Source organism: Diospyros lotus, chromosome 12 (genome assembly GCF_014633365.1).
Source record: "Diospyros lotus cultivar Yz01 chromosome 12, ASM1463336v1, whole genome shotgun sequence".
Lineage (NCBI taxonomy): Eukaryota > Viridiplantae > Streptophyta > Magnoliopsida > Ericales > Ebenaceae > Diospyros > Diospyros lotus.
The window spans coordinates 3,545,487-3,564,725 of NC_068349.1; the positions used below are offsets into that span (position 1 = coordinate 3,545,487).

Here is a 19,239-nt window from a genome sequence, read left to right on the forward strand (position 1 = left end):
TCAAAACCCTCGGCATATATCGCGAATCAGGCATATCATGATTAGACATCAGACCAAAAAGGGCAAAGAAAAATTCTCTGTCGCCGTCGCCGTGCTTCGATGGCCGTAGCCCCGAAAGCTACTTGCTTCTTCCAGTTGAAGACGAACTCCGAACGCTATTCGATTCTCCGACCTCCGAATTCCAGAAGAGTTGCAGTTCCAATTCCAGCATTCCGGCCGCCAATGGCTACTCTCAGTACCGTCCCTACAGTTGGACTGTCCGAGACCTTCACTAGATTGAGGCAAGGAGGCAAAGTCAGTCCTCTATTTCTTTACTTATATCTTAATCGGTTTTATTTCCATTTGACTGCTATCGTAGTTTCGGTTCAATAGCTTTCTTAGCCCCTTCTATCTTTAAAGAATTTGTGTGATTCGAATCGGATGGTTCGCATGTGACTGCTATTGGAGTTTTGTGCATTTTTTATTTGTTTCTGCTTTGTGTGTTTCTAGTAGTTTTTTTTTTTTTTTCCTATTACCGTGTGGGTGGTATCGGTATGTGCTTGTTATTTTCAGGTAGAATGCTGCCTAATCATTCCTAATTAGGGACGTGCATTTTCTTATTTTATTTCTTTTTTTTTGTGCTCTTCAATGGAAGGAGAAAGTTGATTGCAAAAGAATCCGTGGAACTAAGTACCTTCAAGTTTAATGTCTGTCATATTCTGTGTCCTTATGCATAACCAGTACACACGAAGGTCTATTTATTCTTGCCACACTCCAAGGGGTGCCTGCTAGTTTCAGTGTTAATTTGAGCAGTGGTATTTTGATACCGTGGCTGTTGTAAACACTGACAACACCAGGCAGGGGCGGGTGTTATTGTTTGATTTACCCAAATTTGAGCCTAACAACAGTGGAACCGGGTAGTTCCCTTAGATGGACTTAGAAGTTGGCTCATTTTTACTTCTACTCGTAGTCATTCTGTTCCTGGGTGGAAGTTATTACTCTTGTATGTTCTCAAATGACCAAGGCAATAAAAAGAAGATGGAACGTGCAACTCGGGGGATTTTGCTACATGGTGCAGAATAATGGCATGGGGGCCGCACGCAAAAGCTAGATTTAAGGCACGAACACAATGATGGGGTTTGTCCACCCTAATCATAAATCCACCCCTTAACTCTGTAGACATATTACTCTCTTTGATTTGCCACAGTTCCACTTTAGATGCCTGTTTGATACATCATAGCTGACAATAATTTTACCCTCCAAAAATTTTGAGATGTAGCCTTGACATTTTTAGATTTTACTATATTGCTTAAAGTTTATTGGGAGTAATCAATATTATGCAGCAAAGAAAGAGAATTTTTTGCTGTTCACAATGCAAATATTTGCTTCTTTTTTTTTTTTATATTTTTATGCTGATCATATCTTTTGGTGAAAAGGTAGCATTTATTCCATACATCACAGCTGGTGATCCTGACCTTTCAACAACAGCAGAAGCACTTAAAGTGCTTGACTCATGTGGTTCAGACATAATTGAACTTGGCATGCCATATTCTGATCCCTTGGCTGATGGTCCCGTTATACAGGTTTGATCAATTTGTTCTTTGATCACTTTAGTTTTGAAATCCCAATTATTAAACCTGATTTATGTTCTTTTAAATAATTCAGGCTGCTGCTACACGTGCACTAGCTAGGGGGGCTAATTTTAATGCCATTATTTCTATGTTGAAAGAGGTAGGATATTGCCACCGTATATTATTTTCTTCTCTTTATATTTTGTCATATCTGAAGATGTGCATGAATATGAAGTGACTTTATCACCTTCTTTACTGCAAACAGATGTAAATTGAGTTGCTGTTTTCTAACAGGCCCATAATTATTTGTGATTGGAACATATTTTTATTGTGAATGAGTACATGATTTTAGTGTGTTACTGAAGGAAAATGTTTTGACTGAGTTTAGCTTCAAATGTAGAGAAACAAAGGAGTGGTGGAGATTCTAGGACCTAATTTAACAGTATGTTTTGCAGATCAAAAGGATTAATTCCTTTTGCTATCATTTCCTTCTGCCTAAAGCAAATGATCTGGGAGGTTAGCTAGGTGATATGCACATCAAACTCATTCAAGTCAAAGTAATATGAATGAAAGATGCATTCTACTACAATCTTGAATTGAGTTTCCTTAACCATTGACAATTATGTGTCTTAAGTTATGTTATATTATATGGATATTGAACATTACTCAAGTTGTACGTGTTTATGTAGAGTTGAATGCTTTTGTTGGGTAGGCTATGAGTGAGTTCTTTATCCGTTACACTTGTACTATTATGCCATCTCAACTTTTCTCACCCTTTGTGCTAATTGGCCCCCTTGGGATCTCAAGTTTTAATTTGATCATTTCCAAAACAGGTGGTACCTCAGTTATCCTGTCCAGTTGCATTGTTTTCATACTACAATCCAATACTTAGGCGTGGGATTGAGAAGTTTATGTCTACTGTGAAAGATGTTGGAATACATGGTAACGTACAACATGAATCCTGCTTCTTCCTCTTCTTTTTCTAACTCTCTTCTCTATAGATATATATATTTTCCAGAGCTTCCATTAGATATATTTTCTAAAGAAGAAGGGCTCAGGCATGAGTGAAAATGTTTGTCCACAAGCTCTGAGCCTGGTGGCTAGATATATCTAACAATGAATACATGGCACAAGAGAAAAATATAGGATTAAAGTTTGAGTTTGAAATGAGACAACATCATACCAACCAAATTGTAGTTATGTACATTGATCTTCTGCACAAGAGGATGTAGCATAATTACTTGTAGTCTTTAATTTTGACGTCTGATATCAAACAGGTTTATAGATTGGTGGTAGACTAATAATAAGTTTTTCAGCAATGTTGTGGAACTTTCTTTATCAAAAAAATAACAAGTAATGGCACTTGTTTTAATTTTTAGAATTTCTGGGTTAGCTAATGGTAGACACAGTTTACTTGTCATCTTAACATTTGACCTCAAGTCTCTTCCTGAATGTCGTTGGGCCTCAAGTTTACAAGTTACTCATCCTGTAGGGCAATCAGTTAACTTGATATGATTTGGATTCAATCATTAGCTATAGAATTTCTATATTTTTGTCATGTACCTAGGGTTTAACCTAGGGTTTGGATTGGAAATTGGGAGAATCCGAGGGAATTAGGACCAAGAACAGAAAGGATTGGAGGGTGAATTGGACAGAAAGAAGGAGATAATAGACAGAAATTAGGGAGAGTTGCAGACAGAACAGAGAAAATGAGAGATTAGAGAGAAATTGAGAGGGGACAAGAGGGAATTTGAAAGAGAATTGATGAGAGGGAAAGTCTGAAATTCAATTATCAATTCAAAACATACATTCTCTAACTACCTTAGCCTATTTATAGGCTTAACAAATGAAGGTACTAACAACTATAGCCTAAGAGTACAACCAAAAGAGAAATACATATAAGACATGTTACTAATCTATCCTTGGGTCGTGACAATTTTTTACTAAATATTGCTGACCTGTATGCAAAATAATTAAGCAATCATTTGGCCTGTTCAAGATGAGTAATTCTTCAAAATTTTAAATAATATTGTTGTTATACTTCAAGTTCATTTGCTTCCAGTTGAGGGAATTATGTGTGTGGAGTACAGCCTTAATTTAAGGATTTTTATAAGCCTTTTTTTATCCTCATGAATATTTGTTATTATCATGCACTTTACCTTTCAGTCTTTCCCAAACTTAGTTCCTATATAGTAGTTTTATTTTCTTCTTTCATGTCAGGACTTGTGGTACCTGATGTTCCTCTTGAGGAAACTGAGATATTGAGAGAGGAAGCTGTCAAGAACAACATTGAGTTGGTTAGTTTCTCCATGCACCTGTTATAATCTTTTTCTGGCAATCTTATAATTAGGCTTTAGTGATGCAGTTTGGGAGGAAGAATCAGCAAAAACAAGTGCAAAGATTGGGTGCAAACAGTGAAAGATCACATCTGGAATGAAGAAATTAAAATTAGGACTTAAGAAAAGCTCAAATGTTGAATCTAATTTTAATTTCTTAAGTCCTAATTTTAATTTCTTCATTCCAGATGTGTGATCTTTCACTGTTTTTGCCCATTTAATCCGGCGTTTTTCCAGCTCATGAGCAAAGGACAGTGCTAATGACCTGCCAGGGACAAATCTTGTTTGGATCAGACAATCAGAAAAAGCACAACTTGGACATAGAACTCATCAATGGAACCATCAAGAGGAAAAGAAGATTAAAAAAATTCCTGAACACAATAATGGTAGCTATGCATTCAAGTGAATTTTTTGACTTAAATATAGGCAACTCCCCACCAATTTTTTCCACAGGTATCAATAATCCAAATCTAAATATGCCTTACACTTGTGAGGTATATAATATATTTATAAACTTACAAAATTCCTTCTAAGCTAAACTAGTTTACAAAAACATATATCATCCTAATTCTCATTGAACTTGGAATGTAAATTATAATAGGAGCAAAAACTTAAGATGCCTAATCCTCTAAAATTATTAAGGAACTAAAATCCTAATTTAATTAGATCTAAAGAAGATCAACAAAGATACCAAGCATTAGTTCTACTAAGTGGTGTTGGCTACATAAATTCTAGTTTGTCATCTCTATTTATGACTATATCTTTTGTAAGCCCATTATAATCTGTCACATCTAAGAGTTTTCCACTCTTGGACTTTCTATTCCTCTTTTATTGCAAACTTCTTCAATTACATCCACTTTTGTCACTTGTGCATTTATTGGTCTTCTTTTGATATGACCATCCTAAACATATCTCATGTATCTTATCTTTAATAGGAGGGGTAAAATTAATATACACTCATTGAACTTTAAAATTATAATTACTTACTCACTGAACTTTAAATTGTTACTATTTACTCACTGAACTTTACTGAATGTCAACCATTCATTACTCATTATAACTCCGTCAAATCTTGCAAATGGAAAATGCCAATGTGGCTAACGGAATTTGACGTGACAAGGGTAAATTTAACATACACTCACTGAACTTTAAAAATGTAACTATTTGCTCACTGAATTTTAAATTGTTACTATTTGCTCACTGAACTTTATTCAATGTCAACTATCCATCATCCGTTACATTACCATCTGATCTTAAAACATATTAAAAGCTTCTTGTATGCATTTAAGATCACTTGCTTCTCAAATCAGAAGCTAAAAACTAAACCAATGATTCAAATTAAAAAAATTACTGATGCAAACCAGAAGCAAAAAAAAGGTCTGCTTAGATTTTTTACCTCCATTATGAATAATGAAATTCACAAAAATGTATTCAATAATGAGACCAAGTGCTAAAAACTTATTACAAAAATCGTAGCTTTTGGTTTGTAATGGAGGTAAAAAATCTAAGCATACTTTTTTTTTTTTTTTTGGTTTGCATCAGTAGTTTTTTTAATTTGAGTTATTGGTTTAGTTTTTGGCTTCTAGTTTGAGAAGTAAGTAATCTCAAATGCATACAAGAAGCTTTTAATATGTTTCAAGATCAAATGGTGATGCCCCCGGGGCATAGCTCGGATGGCAAAGGATGGGTCGTAATATGCTGGTGTCATCCCAGTGAGTTGCCAGTTCGAACCTTGGCCTCCCCGAGCCACATCCCACGATTTACCTCCCCCTGCGAAATCAAGGGCATGAGCATAGGGGGATCACACAAGGGTGGTAATCCCAAAATCAGACGATAATATAACGGGTGATGGATGGTTGACATTGAGTAAAGTTCAGTGAGCAAATAGTTACATTTTTAAAGTTCAGTGAGTGTATGTTAAATTTACCTTTGTCACGTCGAATTCCGTTAGCCACGTGTGCATTTTCTGTTTGCAAGATCTGACGAAGTTATAACGAGTGATGGATGGTTGACGTTGAGCAAAATTCAGTGAGTAAATACTAACAATTTAAAGTTTAGTGAGTAAATAATTATAGTTTTAAAGTTCAATGAGTGTATATTAAATTTACCCTTAATAGGAGTCACCCTGATTCTATTATGATATCTTATTTCTAATTCTATTTTTTGTATGGTTGCACATCTACTATAACATTTGATCTTAGTTACACTCATTTTGCTCATGTTGGTGTCTTATTGCCCAACATTCCATTCTATATAATACAGCTGGTGTTATAGACTTATAGTTGTCTAATATTATTTTTAGATTTAAAAAAACCTCATAAAATGTTGTAAACCCTTCCTCCATTTTAACTATCCTGCCTTATCTTTGAGTAATACCATAAAAAATCTTTCTATCTGTCTGAATGATTAATCTGATATCTGAATTGATCTTTTCTTTGAATGATTTGATCTTCAAGTCTCATCTTAACATCATCTGCACTTCTATTTTCCCTAGACTTGCATTCTATAAATTCAGTTTTTGATCTACTCAATTTGAAGCATATTGGGTTTTAAGGTGTCTTTCCATACCTCAAGCATAATATTTGTGCTCTCTTTTGTCTTGTTTGTCATTTGCAAATAACATACATCAATACACCTCTTCTTAGATGTGCCTAGTGATGGCATCCATTAACAAAGTGTCAGATCCTGGGATCTGGCAAGGTGAATTCTCAGCCAGTTGGCGAGAATTAGGGCAGAAAGTAGGGAGGATTTGAGAAGAAAGTTTAGAGAGAGAAGAACAGAAAGAGGCGCGAGAGAGAAGGATCGAGAGAGACAAGAATTTGAGCGGGAAACAGAGAATTCTCCAAAATCTTTCTTCAGTGCTTTTCTATTAGGCATCCAAACAGCAGTTAAGTTGGCACCAACAAGGCTGCCAGTTCAAATTCAAATTATAATTGTGAGCAGCTAACTTCTAAGTACAACTGCATATAATTGTTACTACTAATGTTGTTTAGGTACATGACAAATTGCGCCCCTTGTTACACCCTCCCCCCCCAAATTTCTTGTCCTCAAGAAATACAAGGACCTCCCATAAGAGTAAGACTCCACAGCTTCCAAATCTTAGCCTTTTCTGTTTCTTCTCTTCCACAACTTGTGTGGAGAAATCTTGAAGAAATCTGTAATTTCTTTCCAGAAATCAGTTTACATGCTCCCATCTCCACACTACCAGTGAGAGTTACCTTCTTTCCTTTCTTCTCGAAATAACCTTTAATTTCTTGAAGTCAAATATGATTGGACTGGATGTTCTCATCCAATCCACTCCTAATACAATATTACGTTCTCCTAATTTTAATAGTCACAAGTCAGTGTTAAATTCTTGCCCTTGCATTTTCCAACTAAAATTGACACACTTGGCTTTGCTGTACATTTTACTACTATTCGCTATATTAACCAACAAAGGGAAAGTATTCTTCAACTTACAACCGAAGTTCTTGACAGTGTTTTCATTAAGAAAATTGTGTACTACCATTGTCAATCAATATCATCAACTTCTTACATTTTGCTTGACCCTCCACTTTTATGATTTTATTAGAGGGATACCCTTTTAAAGCATGCAATGAAATTCCCCCTTCTTCAATCTCATTGGTGGCTTCTATTTCTTCTATTAACTCATTTTCTTCATCTCTACCTTCCAAATGCAACAGTTGTCTTTTACAATTATGTCTAGGAGAATATTTTTCTCCACATTTATAACAAAGTCCAATTGCCTCCTTTGTTCTACGCTAGTAGCTTTTGTCATATTAGGTTAATACGAAGATGATGGATCTTGGGGTGGTTTTTGCAAAAATTTTCCCTTATTGGTTCCAAAATTGAAATTCCTAGTAATCGATGAAATTTGTGCCTCTTTTGTCTCAATTCCTTTATACGAAATTATGTTCTTTTCTATCAAAGCTTCTACAGTAAGCTCTTGCAATCTAGCACTTTCTACGACTTGTTTCGCTGTCCTTGGCTATATCATATTCACTGTTAGCCTTAATTCTTCATTCAAGTCACTGATGAAGCTGATAAAGTAAGCCTTGGTTAAGTGAGGATTAAGATTCAGTATCGAGGATTTCAACTCGAACTTAATTTGGTAGGCCTAAACTAAATTTTCTTGCCTCAGCTTGTTAAATTCCTCCACCATATCCATCGTGTTTTTGTCACCAAATCTCTCGCATAATTCTTCCACAAATTATGTCCACTGACAATTCTCTCTTAATTGAATCCAACCTTGGAACCAAGCATCAGCTACATCGCTAAGATAAGCAGAAGCCAATGTGACTGTCTACTGATCCGGTATGTTATAGAGAGTAAACATTTTCTCACTTTGCCTCACCCACCACCTAGGATTTTTGCAGTTGAACAAAGGAATCTCCAACTTAGGCATTGGAAAGTAAGGCTGATTCGTGACAGCCTGTACCTCTTGCCTTCTCTCAACCATATTCTCACCAACTATTGTTGGTTCTACCTCAAATTTAGAGGATCCAACAGCTCTATGGATCACTCCATTCCCTGATAGGAGTGGATCAAATCTCTCTTTAGGAGGAAATTCAGGAGGAAAACTTACTTGAGGTAACTTCGAGGACATCAACATAAACCATCTAATCTCCTTGCTAATCCATCCATAGAGCTCTCCAACTTTCGATCCATTGTCTTGAACTTCCGATCCAGTGAAAGAATCGCCTCATGATTTCTGCTGGATCCAGCATCTAGAAAATCAACTCCAGCCTATAGATCTGAGATCGTCACATGCACTTGTTGCAGCTGAGACTTGAACTGCTTCATTCTTGTACTGTTAGCCATGACGGAATTGTAATCGCAGATGGAATCAAAGGCCTAGGAAGTGCTCTAATACCAAATTGTCAGATCCTGGGATCTGGCAAGGTGAATTCTCAGCCAATTGGTGAGAATTAGGGCAGAAAGTTGGGTGGATTTGAGAAGAGAGTTGAGAGAGAGAGAAGAACAAAAAGAGGCGCGAGAGAGAAGGATTGAGAGAGAGAAGAATTGAGCGGGAAACAAAGAATTCTCCAAAATATTTCTTCGGTGCTTTTCTATTAGGCTGGATTAACTTTATATACTAATCCAAGCAGCAGTTAAGTTGGTGCCAACAAGGCTGCCAGTTCAAATTCAAAGTACAACCGTGAGCAGCTAACTTCTAAGTACAACCGCAAATAATTGCTACTAAAAATGTTGTTTAGGTACAAACAGTTAGGTACATGACACAAAGCAAAAAGTTAATAGTTTAGTCTAGGTCATTGATGTAGTCCAGTTCTAATTGGAAAAGGCTTATGTTTTTAATAACATGTATATAAGCAACTCAAATAATTTGAACTTCTAGTCCCCCTTCAAACCTTCGTTTTTTTTTGGGGGGGGGGGATTTGCATTAGTTGGCTGAATAAACTAATAAATGAAGAACCATTACTGACATCACAAATGGGTTGCAAAGAAAAATTCATGAAACTCCCAAGTCAAGGTCAATGCCCAACTTATTTTGGGGAGCATACAAAGACCAATTTGGAAACCTTAAAAACCTTTATGTTTTAGATTGCATTTCTCAAAAAGACTTTAAGGTTGATGGCAGTACCAAAAGGATGAGATTAATTTAATGGCATGGTATGGGTTTGGTTGCATATAATAGCTTTTCTTTTCTGATAAGTTAATCAAGTTTTGTAGAAGGTTGTTGATTGGCAATTCCAGGAAAGTGACGCAGCGTGTAGCGCGTGTGTGAAAAAAAACATATCAAAATAAACCCTTGAAAGAGCAAACTTCAATGGCCGAAGCTTGGCTTTCAAGAAGACGCAAAAACAAGACTGTTTTGCTAAGAAAACCTAAATAGGTTGCTGAAATTTGATTGATTAAAACTTGATTACAAACTCTAAATCCTAGGCATATTTATAGTATTTGACTAATCCAAATCTATCTAATATTTGTAAACAAAATCCAACTAAAATCCTAATTGAAAATAAATCCTAATCCAACATGAAGTAGAATCCTAAATCAAGTAGAATTCTAAAACTTAAGAAGTATTAAAATATTGTTCCGGCGTGGTCGGGTCGGCTTTGGGTCGGGTCTTGATTGGTGACCGCATCATTCACCTCCACTTGAGAAGAATTCGTTTTCGAATTATGATCTGGGTATGACAACTCAACGTCCGACAAATACAAAGAAAGATCAGCAACATTGAATGTTTTGAAAATACCCATATGATTTGGCAAATCCACAATATAAGCATTATCATTGATCTTCTTTGTAATCTTGTAAGGACCATACTTCTTTGGCTTGAGCTTGTTTTGTTGTCCTGTAGGAATCCGTTCCTTCTTCAAGAATATCATGACTTCATCTCCAACCGCAAATACCTTGTGCTTCCTATGCTTGTCAGTTGCTGCCTTGTACTTTTTATTCGCCTCGTGCAACTTTTGCTTGACATCTTCCTGAACTGCTTGAACGTGTTTGGCTAAGTCACTAGCTGCAACATTGAAACCTGGTACCTTTGGCAATTTTACCAAATCCAATGCATGATTAGGAACTTTCATGTATACGATAGAGAATGGTGATCTTCCTGTTGAGCTATGCACGGCGTTGTTATAGGCAAATTCCGCTTGAGCTATGACTAGGTCCCATTGTCTTGGCTTGTCTTTGCAAACATTGCGAATCAGATTTCCTAAGGTACGATTCACCACCTTTGTCTGTCCATCAGTCTGGGGATGTGTTGTGCTACTAAAATTCAAAGATGAATCGAACATTCTCCACAAGGTAATCCAAAAGTGACTCAAAAATCTTGTATCACGATCCGAAGTAATAGTTTTAGGGACTCCATGTAGTCTAACAATCTCCTTGAAAAACAGTTTGACTGTAGCTACTGCATCTGCCGTCTTCTTGCATGGGAGAAAGTGCACCATCTTGGAAAACCTGTCAACCACTACAAAAACAGAATCCATACCTCGTTGGGTTTGCGATAAACCCAACACGAAGTCCATAGACAAATCTTCCCAAATAGCATTGGGAACAGGCAATGGCATGTAGAGACCGGTGTTAGAAGAGTGCCCCTTAGCTGTTTGACATATATAACACATCGCCACAATAATAGAAACATCTCTCCTTGCTCTTGGCCAATAATACCTTCCCATAACAGCTTCAATAGTCTGTCTCTGCCAAGATGCCCTGCTAAGCCACCACCATGCAAATCCTGAATAATTTTCTCAATAAGAGATGTGCAAGGGATGCACAACTGATTTCCCTTCATGAGAAACCCATCATGCACATAGAAATCTCCTGATGGTTGCTGAGACATGCATTGTTCCCACACATGCTTGAAATCCTCGTCTGTCGCATATAATTCTTTCAAGCACTCAAACCCAACAATCTCAACACTAAGGGTCTTGATCAAATCTACACGCCTACTCAAAGCGTCCGCCACTCGATTATGCTGTCCCGACTTATGTACAATTTTATATGGAAATTTATCAATAAAAGCAGACCATCTAGCATGCATATCACTCCTCAATTGCCTTTGGCTACTCAAGTACTTAAGAGCTTGGTGATCCGTGTAAAGAACAAATTCTTTGGCAATCAAGTAATGTTCCCATGTCTTAAGAGCCCTCACTACTACATAAAACTCCTTATCATAAGTAGACCACTTTTCTTCTGGCTTCACACAACTTCTCACTGAAAAATGCAATTGGTCTCTTCTCTTGGGACAACACAGCATCTATACCCACTCCACTCGCATCACACTCAACCTCAAACAATTTGTCAAAGCTTGGCAAAGCTAAGACAGGAGCGATACATAATTTCTTTTTTATAAAGGTGAAACTTTGCTCTTGTTTTTCACCCCCAATGGAACTTTCCTTTATTTAAACACTCAGTAATTGGAGCCACAATACTACTAAAGTGTTTGATAAACCGCCTATAGAAAGTTGCTAACCCATGGAAACTTCGCACATCACTGACATTTTTAGGGGTTGGCCACTCTCTAATAGCTCGCACTTTTTCCTCATCTACCTTTACGCCCTCTTTGCTTATAACAAAGCCCAAGAACAACAAGCTCTCACTCATAAAAGTACACATCTTCAAATTAGCATAAAGTTTGTTTTCCCTCAACACACTCAACACCTCTCGAATATGCCCCTCATGCTCATTAATAGACTTACTGTATATCAAAATATCATCAAAATACACCACAACGAATTTACCAATGAAAGGGCGTAATACTTGGTTCATTAGTCTCATGAAAGTGCTTGGTGCATTGGTTAGTCCAAAGGGCATGACTAACCACTCAAACAACCTATCTCTCGTCTTGAAAGCTATCTTCCACTCATCTCCAGGTCGAATTATGATTTGATGATAACCACTTCTAAGATTAATTTTGGTAAAAATCATAGCCCCATTAAGTTGATCAAGCATGTCGTTGAGCATAGGAATTGGAAATTTGTACCCAATAGTAATTTTGTTGATGGCTCTACTGTCAACACACATCCTCCAACTCCCATCTTTCTTTGGTGTCAATAATGCTGGCACTGCACATGGACTCATGCTAGTCTGAATGTGCCCTTTTCTCAACAATCCCTCTACCTACTCACGCAAAATCTCATTCTCCCTAGGACTCACCCTGTAGTGTGGTAGGTTAGGCAAGCTAGCACCAGGAACCAAGTCAATGTGGTGTTGAATATCTCTCATAGAAGGTAGCTCATTAGGCAACTCCTTAGGAACCACATCATGAAATTCCTCCAACAATCCCTGCACCTCCACTGGAATTTGATTCACCTTCAGTGGCTCACTCACACTCTCTCTCTTGATAACCAATAAGTGAACCTCTCGAGTATCCTTACACTTCCTCACAAACTCAGTGTGTTTATGTGTAATGGTAAGAAAATTTCGCCCCTCCACTTTAGAAGCTTTGGTTTGATTCTTTTCCACTATGGATAACAAAGTATAACACACACCTTTTTTCTCATGCTGATATGTGTTCTTCCTACCCGAGTGCTTAGCATCCACATCAAATTGTCAAGGCCTCCCAAATAAAATATTGCAAGCATCCATATCAACAATATCACAATAGACTTCGTCGGAGTACTTACCAATAAAGAAAGGCACCATGCAACGTTCATCCACATGTATGCCACCAACTTCTTTGATCCATCCAATCATATAAGGGCTTGGATGTTTTTCAGGAGTTAACTGCATCTTTGCCACCACGTCTCTTCCTATGATGTTCTCTTGACTTCCACTATCAATAATCAACTCAAAGATTTTTCCTTTCACTGTACACATCGTGCGAAAAAGCTTATGCCGTTGAGTAGTATCTTCATTCTTTTGAGATAGCATTAACTTCCTCACTACACATGTATATTGCCCATGTCCATAATCTTCTTCGTCATCCTCCCCATCAGGCCCGCAATATACTTCCTCTTCAGCAACATCTTTCTCTTCCTTTTCTACAATGTTAACTGTTTTTCTCCTTGGACAATCACTAGATCGATGCCCAACCTCATTGCACTTGAAACATTTTAAAAGAATAGGCTTTGCATAAGGATTAGGGGATTTTGGAAGATTAGAAGTAGTACCTCGAATGTTTCCCCCCGTTGTAGCCTTATTAGGGTTGACTGTATGGGGTGGATTGGAGGGTTGCGCTCCTTGAACCAACTTGCCTTTATCAAAAGCTGGTTGTTTATTTTCATTCCCACTATACCGATGATAGTTGTCATTACGAGATCTCTCACTCAACATTAACTCAGCCTTTAAAGCTAAGTTCCTTGCTTCTTGCACACTCAGAACCATCTGAACCCCAATTTTATCACGAATAGCAGGCTTCAATCCATTCAAGTAACGAGTTGCTTGTTGAGTGTCACTTTCTGACAATTGGTTTCTCTCCGCCAATCGTAGAAACTCAAAGGTATATTCATTCACACTCTTCATTCCCTGTGCACATCTTTGATAAGCTTCAGACATATATTGTTCATAGTCAGGGGGCAAAAACCTACCTCTTAATAGCTGCTTCATTCGTCTCTTTGTCTGAACTGGCTGTCAGCCTTCTATCAATCTCGTTTCTCTTAATCGCTCCCACCAAACAGATGCACCGCCCTTCAACCTATAAGCCATTAACTTTACTTGTCGTTCATCTGGGATCTCCATGTATTCGAAAAAACGGTCAACCTCAGTGATCCAATCCAGGAACCCCTCAATATCAAGATCTCCACTAAATGTAGGAATATCAACTTTTAGTTTATACTCATCATTGCCCCAGTGGTTGTGCTGATGCGCATTCCTCCTAACCCCTCTACCACTAGGTTTAGCTATTGCTCGACCAAAATCATCCTCTTCATCGCTATCTTCAATCACTAGTCTTCTAGGATTAACAAGGACATGATTAATGGGTGGTCTTCCCGCTCCGGCTTGATTCACCCCATTATTCAGGTTCCTGTCATCATCAACTCGTAGTAAGTGCCCAATTGGTTGCTATGTTGCTCCAATCGCTGCTGGATAGTACGAGTTACTTCCCGCTGTTCTTCGATTGCTCTCCAAACTGCGGACAACCCCTGATCACCGTCACGAGGCTGGTTGCTATCGTTACCTTCAAGATTGGCCATCTGATTGGTTGATTAACCGCTCTGATACCACCTGACGCAGCGTATAGCGCGTGTGTGAAAAAAAACACACCAAACTAAACCCTTGAAAGAGCAAACTTCAATGATCGAAACTTGGCTTTTAAGAAGATGCAAAAACAAGACTGTTTTGCTAAGAAAACCCAAATAGGTTACTGAAATTTGATTGATTAAAACTTGATTACAAACTCTAGATCCTAGGCATATTTATAGTATTTGGCTAATCCAAATCCATCTAATATTTGTAAACAAAATCCAACTAAAATCCTAATAGAAATAAATCCTAATCTAACATGAAGTAGAATCCTAAATCAAGTAGAAATATGAAATTGAATTCTAAATCAAGTAGAATTCTAAAACTTAAGAAGTATTAAAATATTATTCCAGCGTGGTTGGGTCGGCTTTGGGCCGGGTCTTGATTGGTGACCGCATCAGAAAGGGAGGGAGTTGTTCTGTTATTTGGATTAATGTGAACAATAGCTTTATTCTCCAGAAAAGAAACTGGTTCAAGAAGAGCATGTGCGACTAATTAATAATTGGCAGTGAGTTGTCAGAATGGTTTGTAACTTTATATTTTGCTTTATTCCTGAAGTTAGGCTGCATACTTGTGTGCATGCTTTCATGAAGTTGATGATCTTGAAGTGTTATTTTGTTTTTTTACACAATTAAGGTACTACTCACTACACCCACTACTCCAACAGAACGGATGAAAGCCATTGTTGAAGCTTCAGAAGGATTCGTGTATCTTGTAAGATTCTTTTCTCCCTGTTGTGATTGTCAATCCTTTATTCTGTTGTTCATTAACTAAATTTTCTTGCATACATTAGTACTTCATGTAGATTATTTTCAGAAGATTACATTTTTGAGTATTTCAATTGGCCTATGGTGGCTGTTACATCTTTCCACCGTGCCTTATTTCTATTCATCAATATGTTCCACCTTAAGAGTAAGTTCAAAACATGACAATTTCAAGTATTTGGATTGACCAGTCTTTTTAACATTCTGGTAGAGTTGTTATTTAAAAAATGTTACAACTTCCTGTTATGTCTCTACTTCCAAAGTTGTTATTGCACTAACATGCTTCCATGAAATCTCTGGATATTTGGATCCCGCCCATTTCCCTATCCTCCATTCTGATGGGCCATCTTTCAACCCTTTTTGACCTTTCTTTTCTGGAGGTTTCTGTTTTCAGTCATAATCACCTCTCTCAACCTCTTTAAGCTTGTGTGACATGGTGTACTGATTTCTAGTCTTTCCATGCGTGAACAGTGAGTTTAGTAAGACCACACTGCCTCTATCTCTACCCCTATATGTGCTCATGCACACAGACATGTGAGGACATGCACAGGAATTAACCTTTTTTGGTCTCCTCGTGTATTGCCATGGCAAAAAGGATGTTCTTGATCACTGTCATGATTTTGGTGTGTGGTATGAAGTTTAAGACCAGTTCTGACAGAAAATATTCTGTTTGACTCTAGAAACTAAATTTCACTGCTTCATTAACAATATTCCTTCCAATTACCAATTTGTACTAATTGTTATGAACATGTCCTTTTGCACCATAAGTTGTTATTAGTTGAAAAAAGGTGTCAATTTTTACAAAGTGATTCAATTATATATCTTGTATGTTTTTGAAATGAATGTACCTGCATGGAAATATCAGAATAATTGTAAAGGAAAATGGAAATCCCCTGCCACTCTTATATGCCCTTTGAAGTATTGTTGAGAGTTAGAAATTTACCATTTGTGGTTCTGAATCATAGGTGAGCTCTGTTGGTGTCACTGGTGCCCGCTCATCTGTTAGTGATGGGGTTCAGATTCTTCTACAGGAAATTAAAGAGGTTTGTCTTCTATATCATGATTCTTGTTCCCATTGTAACTATCTAGAGCATATCGCATAGGAGTAATGCAGTTACAGATCATACCACTATGATTCTCGGATTCATTGAAGATCATTGCAATTTTCCAGCTTATATTCAATTTTCACTTGTTTGGACAGCTCTGAAATACATTGGAACAAATGAAGTTGGAAAAGTTGTATGGCATAGCCCATCCTAACTTTTTAGCCTTTAAAAACACTTTTGATTATCTTTGACATAATGTGCAATAGTGAAAGCTAAATCAAGAACAGATTTCAACTTGTTGCATGTAGATGATTACTGTTGCAAAATGTTAGTATTCATCGTGACCTAGTCTTTGATAACATTCTAATTCCACTTGTTTGCAAATGCATTGAAATGTTTATTGAATCTATTCACTTTCGGAAACATATTAGATCGCTTTACGTTTCTTGGTGCTTTCTGGCAGGCAACAAGCAAACCGGTGGCTGTTGGCTTCGGAATCTCAAAGCCTGAGCATGTGAAGCAGGTTTCTCTTAACACCAACATCTCTTCACTAATTTCTTCTTTCACTTTTACAACTTGAACACCCCCCCCCCCCCCCCCCCCAAAAAAAAAAAAGAGGTGAAATTGGCGGGCTTCTTGTCAGTTGTGACAAAGCTAGACGAACAGCAGCTGTGGCAGCCAAAAATGCTCAATGCGTTCAGCTCACCACTCAACATTTGTCTTGTATTTGTTACAGGTAGCTGGATGGGGAGCCGATGGTGTGATTGTCGGCAGCGCCATGGTTAAACTGCTGGGTGAAGCGAAATCCCCTGAAGAAGGGTTGAAAGAACTAGAAATCTTCACCAAATCCCTGAAAGCTGCCCTGCCTTGATTTACAATTCTTCCATGCATCAGTCTTGTGTCTCCAATTTGAAAGTTGTATCTCCATTGGACCAATAAGCAGGGCAGAAAAGAAAAATTAATTAAGCATCACATAGACTTCTCCGATCCCCTCCAAATGTCTTCAGTTCGTTTGGTCAGATTGAATTGCAGCATTTCCCATCGATGCACACTGCACACATTCTATGCACAGGAAAAGCTACATCACTGGTTGTACGGACTCATGGGTCTCGGTTGGGATGACCGACCACAGCATAGCCAGCGCACAGATCATTTTATGTTGATCTCCTATGTTGTCGTTTGTTAGTTTGTTTGCTCTAGAAGAGTCCTTTGAAGCTTAAACGGTATAAATTTTGTCTCGTGTTTCAGTACGCTCCTTCTGCAATTTATTTACAATAGAAAAATCGATATTGATGATGCCATCGTACCATTGCTGTGGTCGGTCTCTCGTGATATGCTTGTACAAATGAAAAATAAAAAATTTCAAATTAAGGCTGGGTGGTGTTATGTAATATGTATTATATTTTAATTCTGTTAATCTGAGTTAGTACAATATGAAATATCTAAATCGAAGGCAAGGGTCGGGAGAGCAGAAGCGGGCCCTTGCGTATATAAAGGAAATGGAATCAGCGTGAAGTATTGGAGGAATTGGAATTCTACTATCTGCGACGGTTTATGGTTCTGCTGCGCTTGATTTCCTGAATGAATTCCTGAAACCCTAGGGCAAGTTCTCGAATAGCTTCGAACAATTGAATTGAATTCCATTGCGCTTTCACTCTCCCGATATTCTTCTGTCTTCATTTTCCAATCAAGCTTTTGTAATCTTCAAACAGCTTTATTGATCATGTCAACCCCATGGAGGGTAAAAGTGGGGAGCGGCGACTGGTAGAGATGATCGCCGCCGTCGCAGGGGAAAGCTCGATCTCCTCGCGGTACTCTCTGGTACTCCAGCCCTCTCTCTCTATACATATATATGTGTGTATATGTATATGCATTGAAATACAATAAAGTAAATGAAACTTTTCAGTTCGTCGAGTTTGAGTTTGATTAACATGGTTTGATTGCCGAGTTTAGTAGCGAAAGAAAACAAATGCTGCATTTTGGATTAGTGTACAGCACAATTTGGCGCGTTCTATGCTATTAAGTATCGAATAAAACAAGATTTTTGATGGTGTTTTTGTCTCGCCCCCTCTTTGTTATGAACAGTCCAATCAAAATATGATATTTTACTTGTTTGTTTTTTCTTTGTCATTATTTTGAGAAGTAGTTTGCTTCTTATTTCAACTAACAAATAATAATAACAAATCTTAATCTTACTAAGAGGAATTAGGCGAATTCTAGACAACTCTAGCCATCCATGTTTATCCAAGGTCATGTTCTATTTAAGGCTATTATATTTTAGGTTCTATTTAAGAGAGTTTTTGTGCAAGTCCATTATCGTCTTTCTCTCTCTCTTTTATTAAATACTTTTTCTATTTCATTCATTTGTCTCACATATGTAATTATTGATTTTTTTGAACATACTCAAAACTATTTTAAATATGGCTCTTATATCTTATTTTAAACAATTGTTACTCTAACTTTATCTATGTTATCGTTTTTCATTTTCTCTTTTACATTCATATATATTTACCGTAGCAACTATCATTCTATTTTATATATCGCACAACAAAAATAATTTTATAACTATTTAATAAAACTTTAGTTTTTGCTTTAAGTTTATGATTGTATAAAATGTTAGATATCTTTCTCCATTTTATCCACCATACCGTTATTTTATGAGTAGCATCCTCCATAGCTTCTCCCATTCTTTTTGAACATTTGATTCACGAATTGAAATTGACATTTCTTACTTTGTTCGGTTGTGTGTGCATGTGTGTTGGGGGGAGAGGAGAGGGGGGGGATCACTTGATCTTCGAATCTTATAATAACACATTTCACAATAAATATTTGTATTTTAAAGTGTTTCTTTATAATTCAAGTTTATCTTTCACACTTTTTTTAATTTCAT

General features: G+C 37.2%; 2 protein-coding genes across 2 annotated transcripts in view; one reads left to right on the forward strand and one right to left on the reverse strand.

The window, feature by feature from the left end:
* Window positions 1–19,239, reverse strand: part of LOC127786488 (autophagy-related protein 9) — a gene marked incomplete in the record, with an annotated part of 1,007,132 nt that overhangs the window by 530,134 nt on the left and 457,759 nt on the right.
* LOC127786553 (tryptophan synthase alpha chain) lies at window positions 30–18,263 on the forward strand. Its single transcript, XM_052314024.1, has 9 exons — window positions 30–294; window positions 1,416–1,562; window positions 1,645–1,710; window positions 2,384–2,492; window positions 3,771–3,847; window positions 15,176–15,253; window positions 16,269–16,346; window positions 16,813–16,872; window positions 17,086–18,263. Exons 1-9 carry the CDS (start codon window positions 100–102, stop codon window positions 17,218–17,220), a joined length of 945 nt encoding a protein of 314 aa, XP_052169984.1. The 5' UTR covers window positions 30–99; the 3' UTR covers window positions 17,221–18,263.

What these genes read in the sequence shown, in the direction of transcription:
- LOC127786553 (XM_052314024.1), top strand. Translation starts at nt 100, where the DNA reads ATGGCCGTAGCCCCGAAAGCTACTTGCTTCTTCCAGTTGAAGACGAAC. An exon ending in GATTGAGGCAAGGAGGCAAA is followed by an intron (nt 295 to 1,415) that starts GTCAGTCCTCTA and finishes TTTGGTGAAAAG; the next exon opens with GTAGCATTTATTCCATACAT. An exon ending in AGCCTGAGCATGTGAAGCAG is followed by an intron (nt 16,873 to 17,085) that starts GTTTCTCTTAAC and finishes TATTTGTTACAG; the next exon opens with GTAGCTGGATGGGGAGCCGA.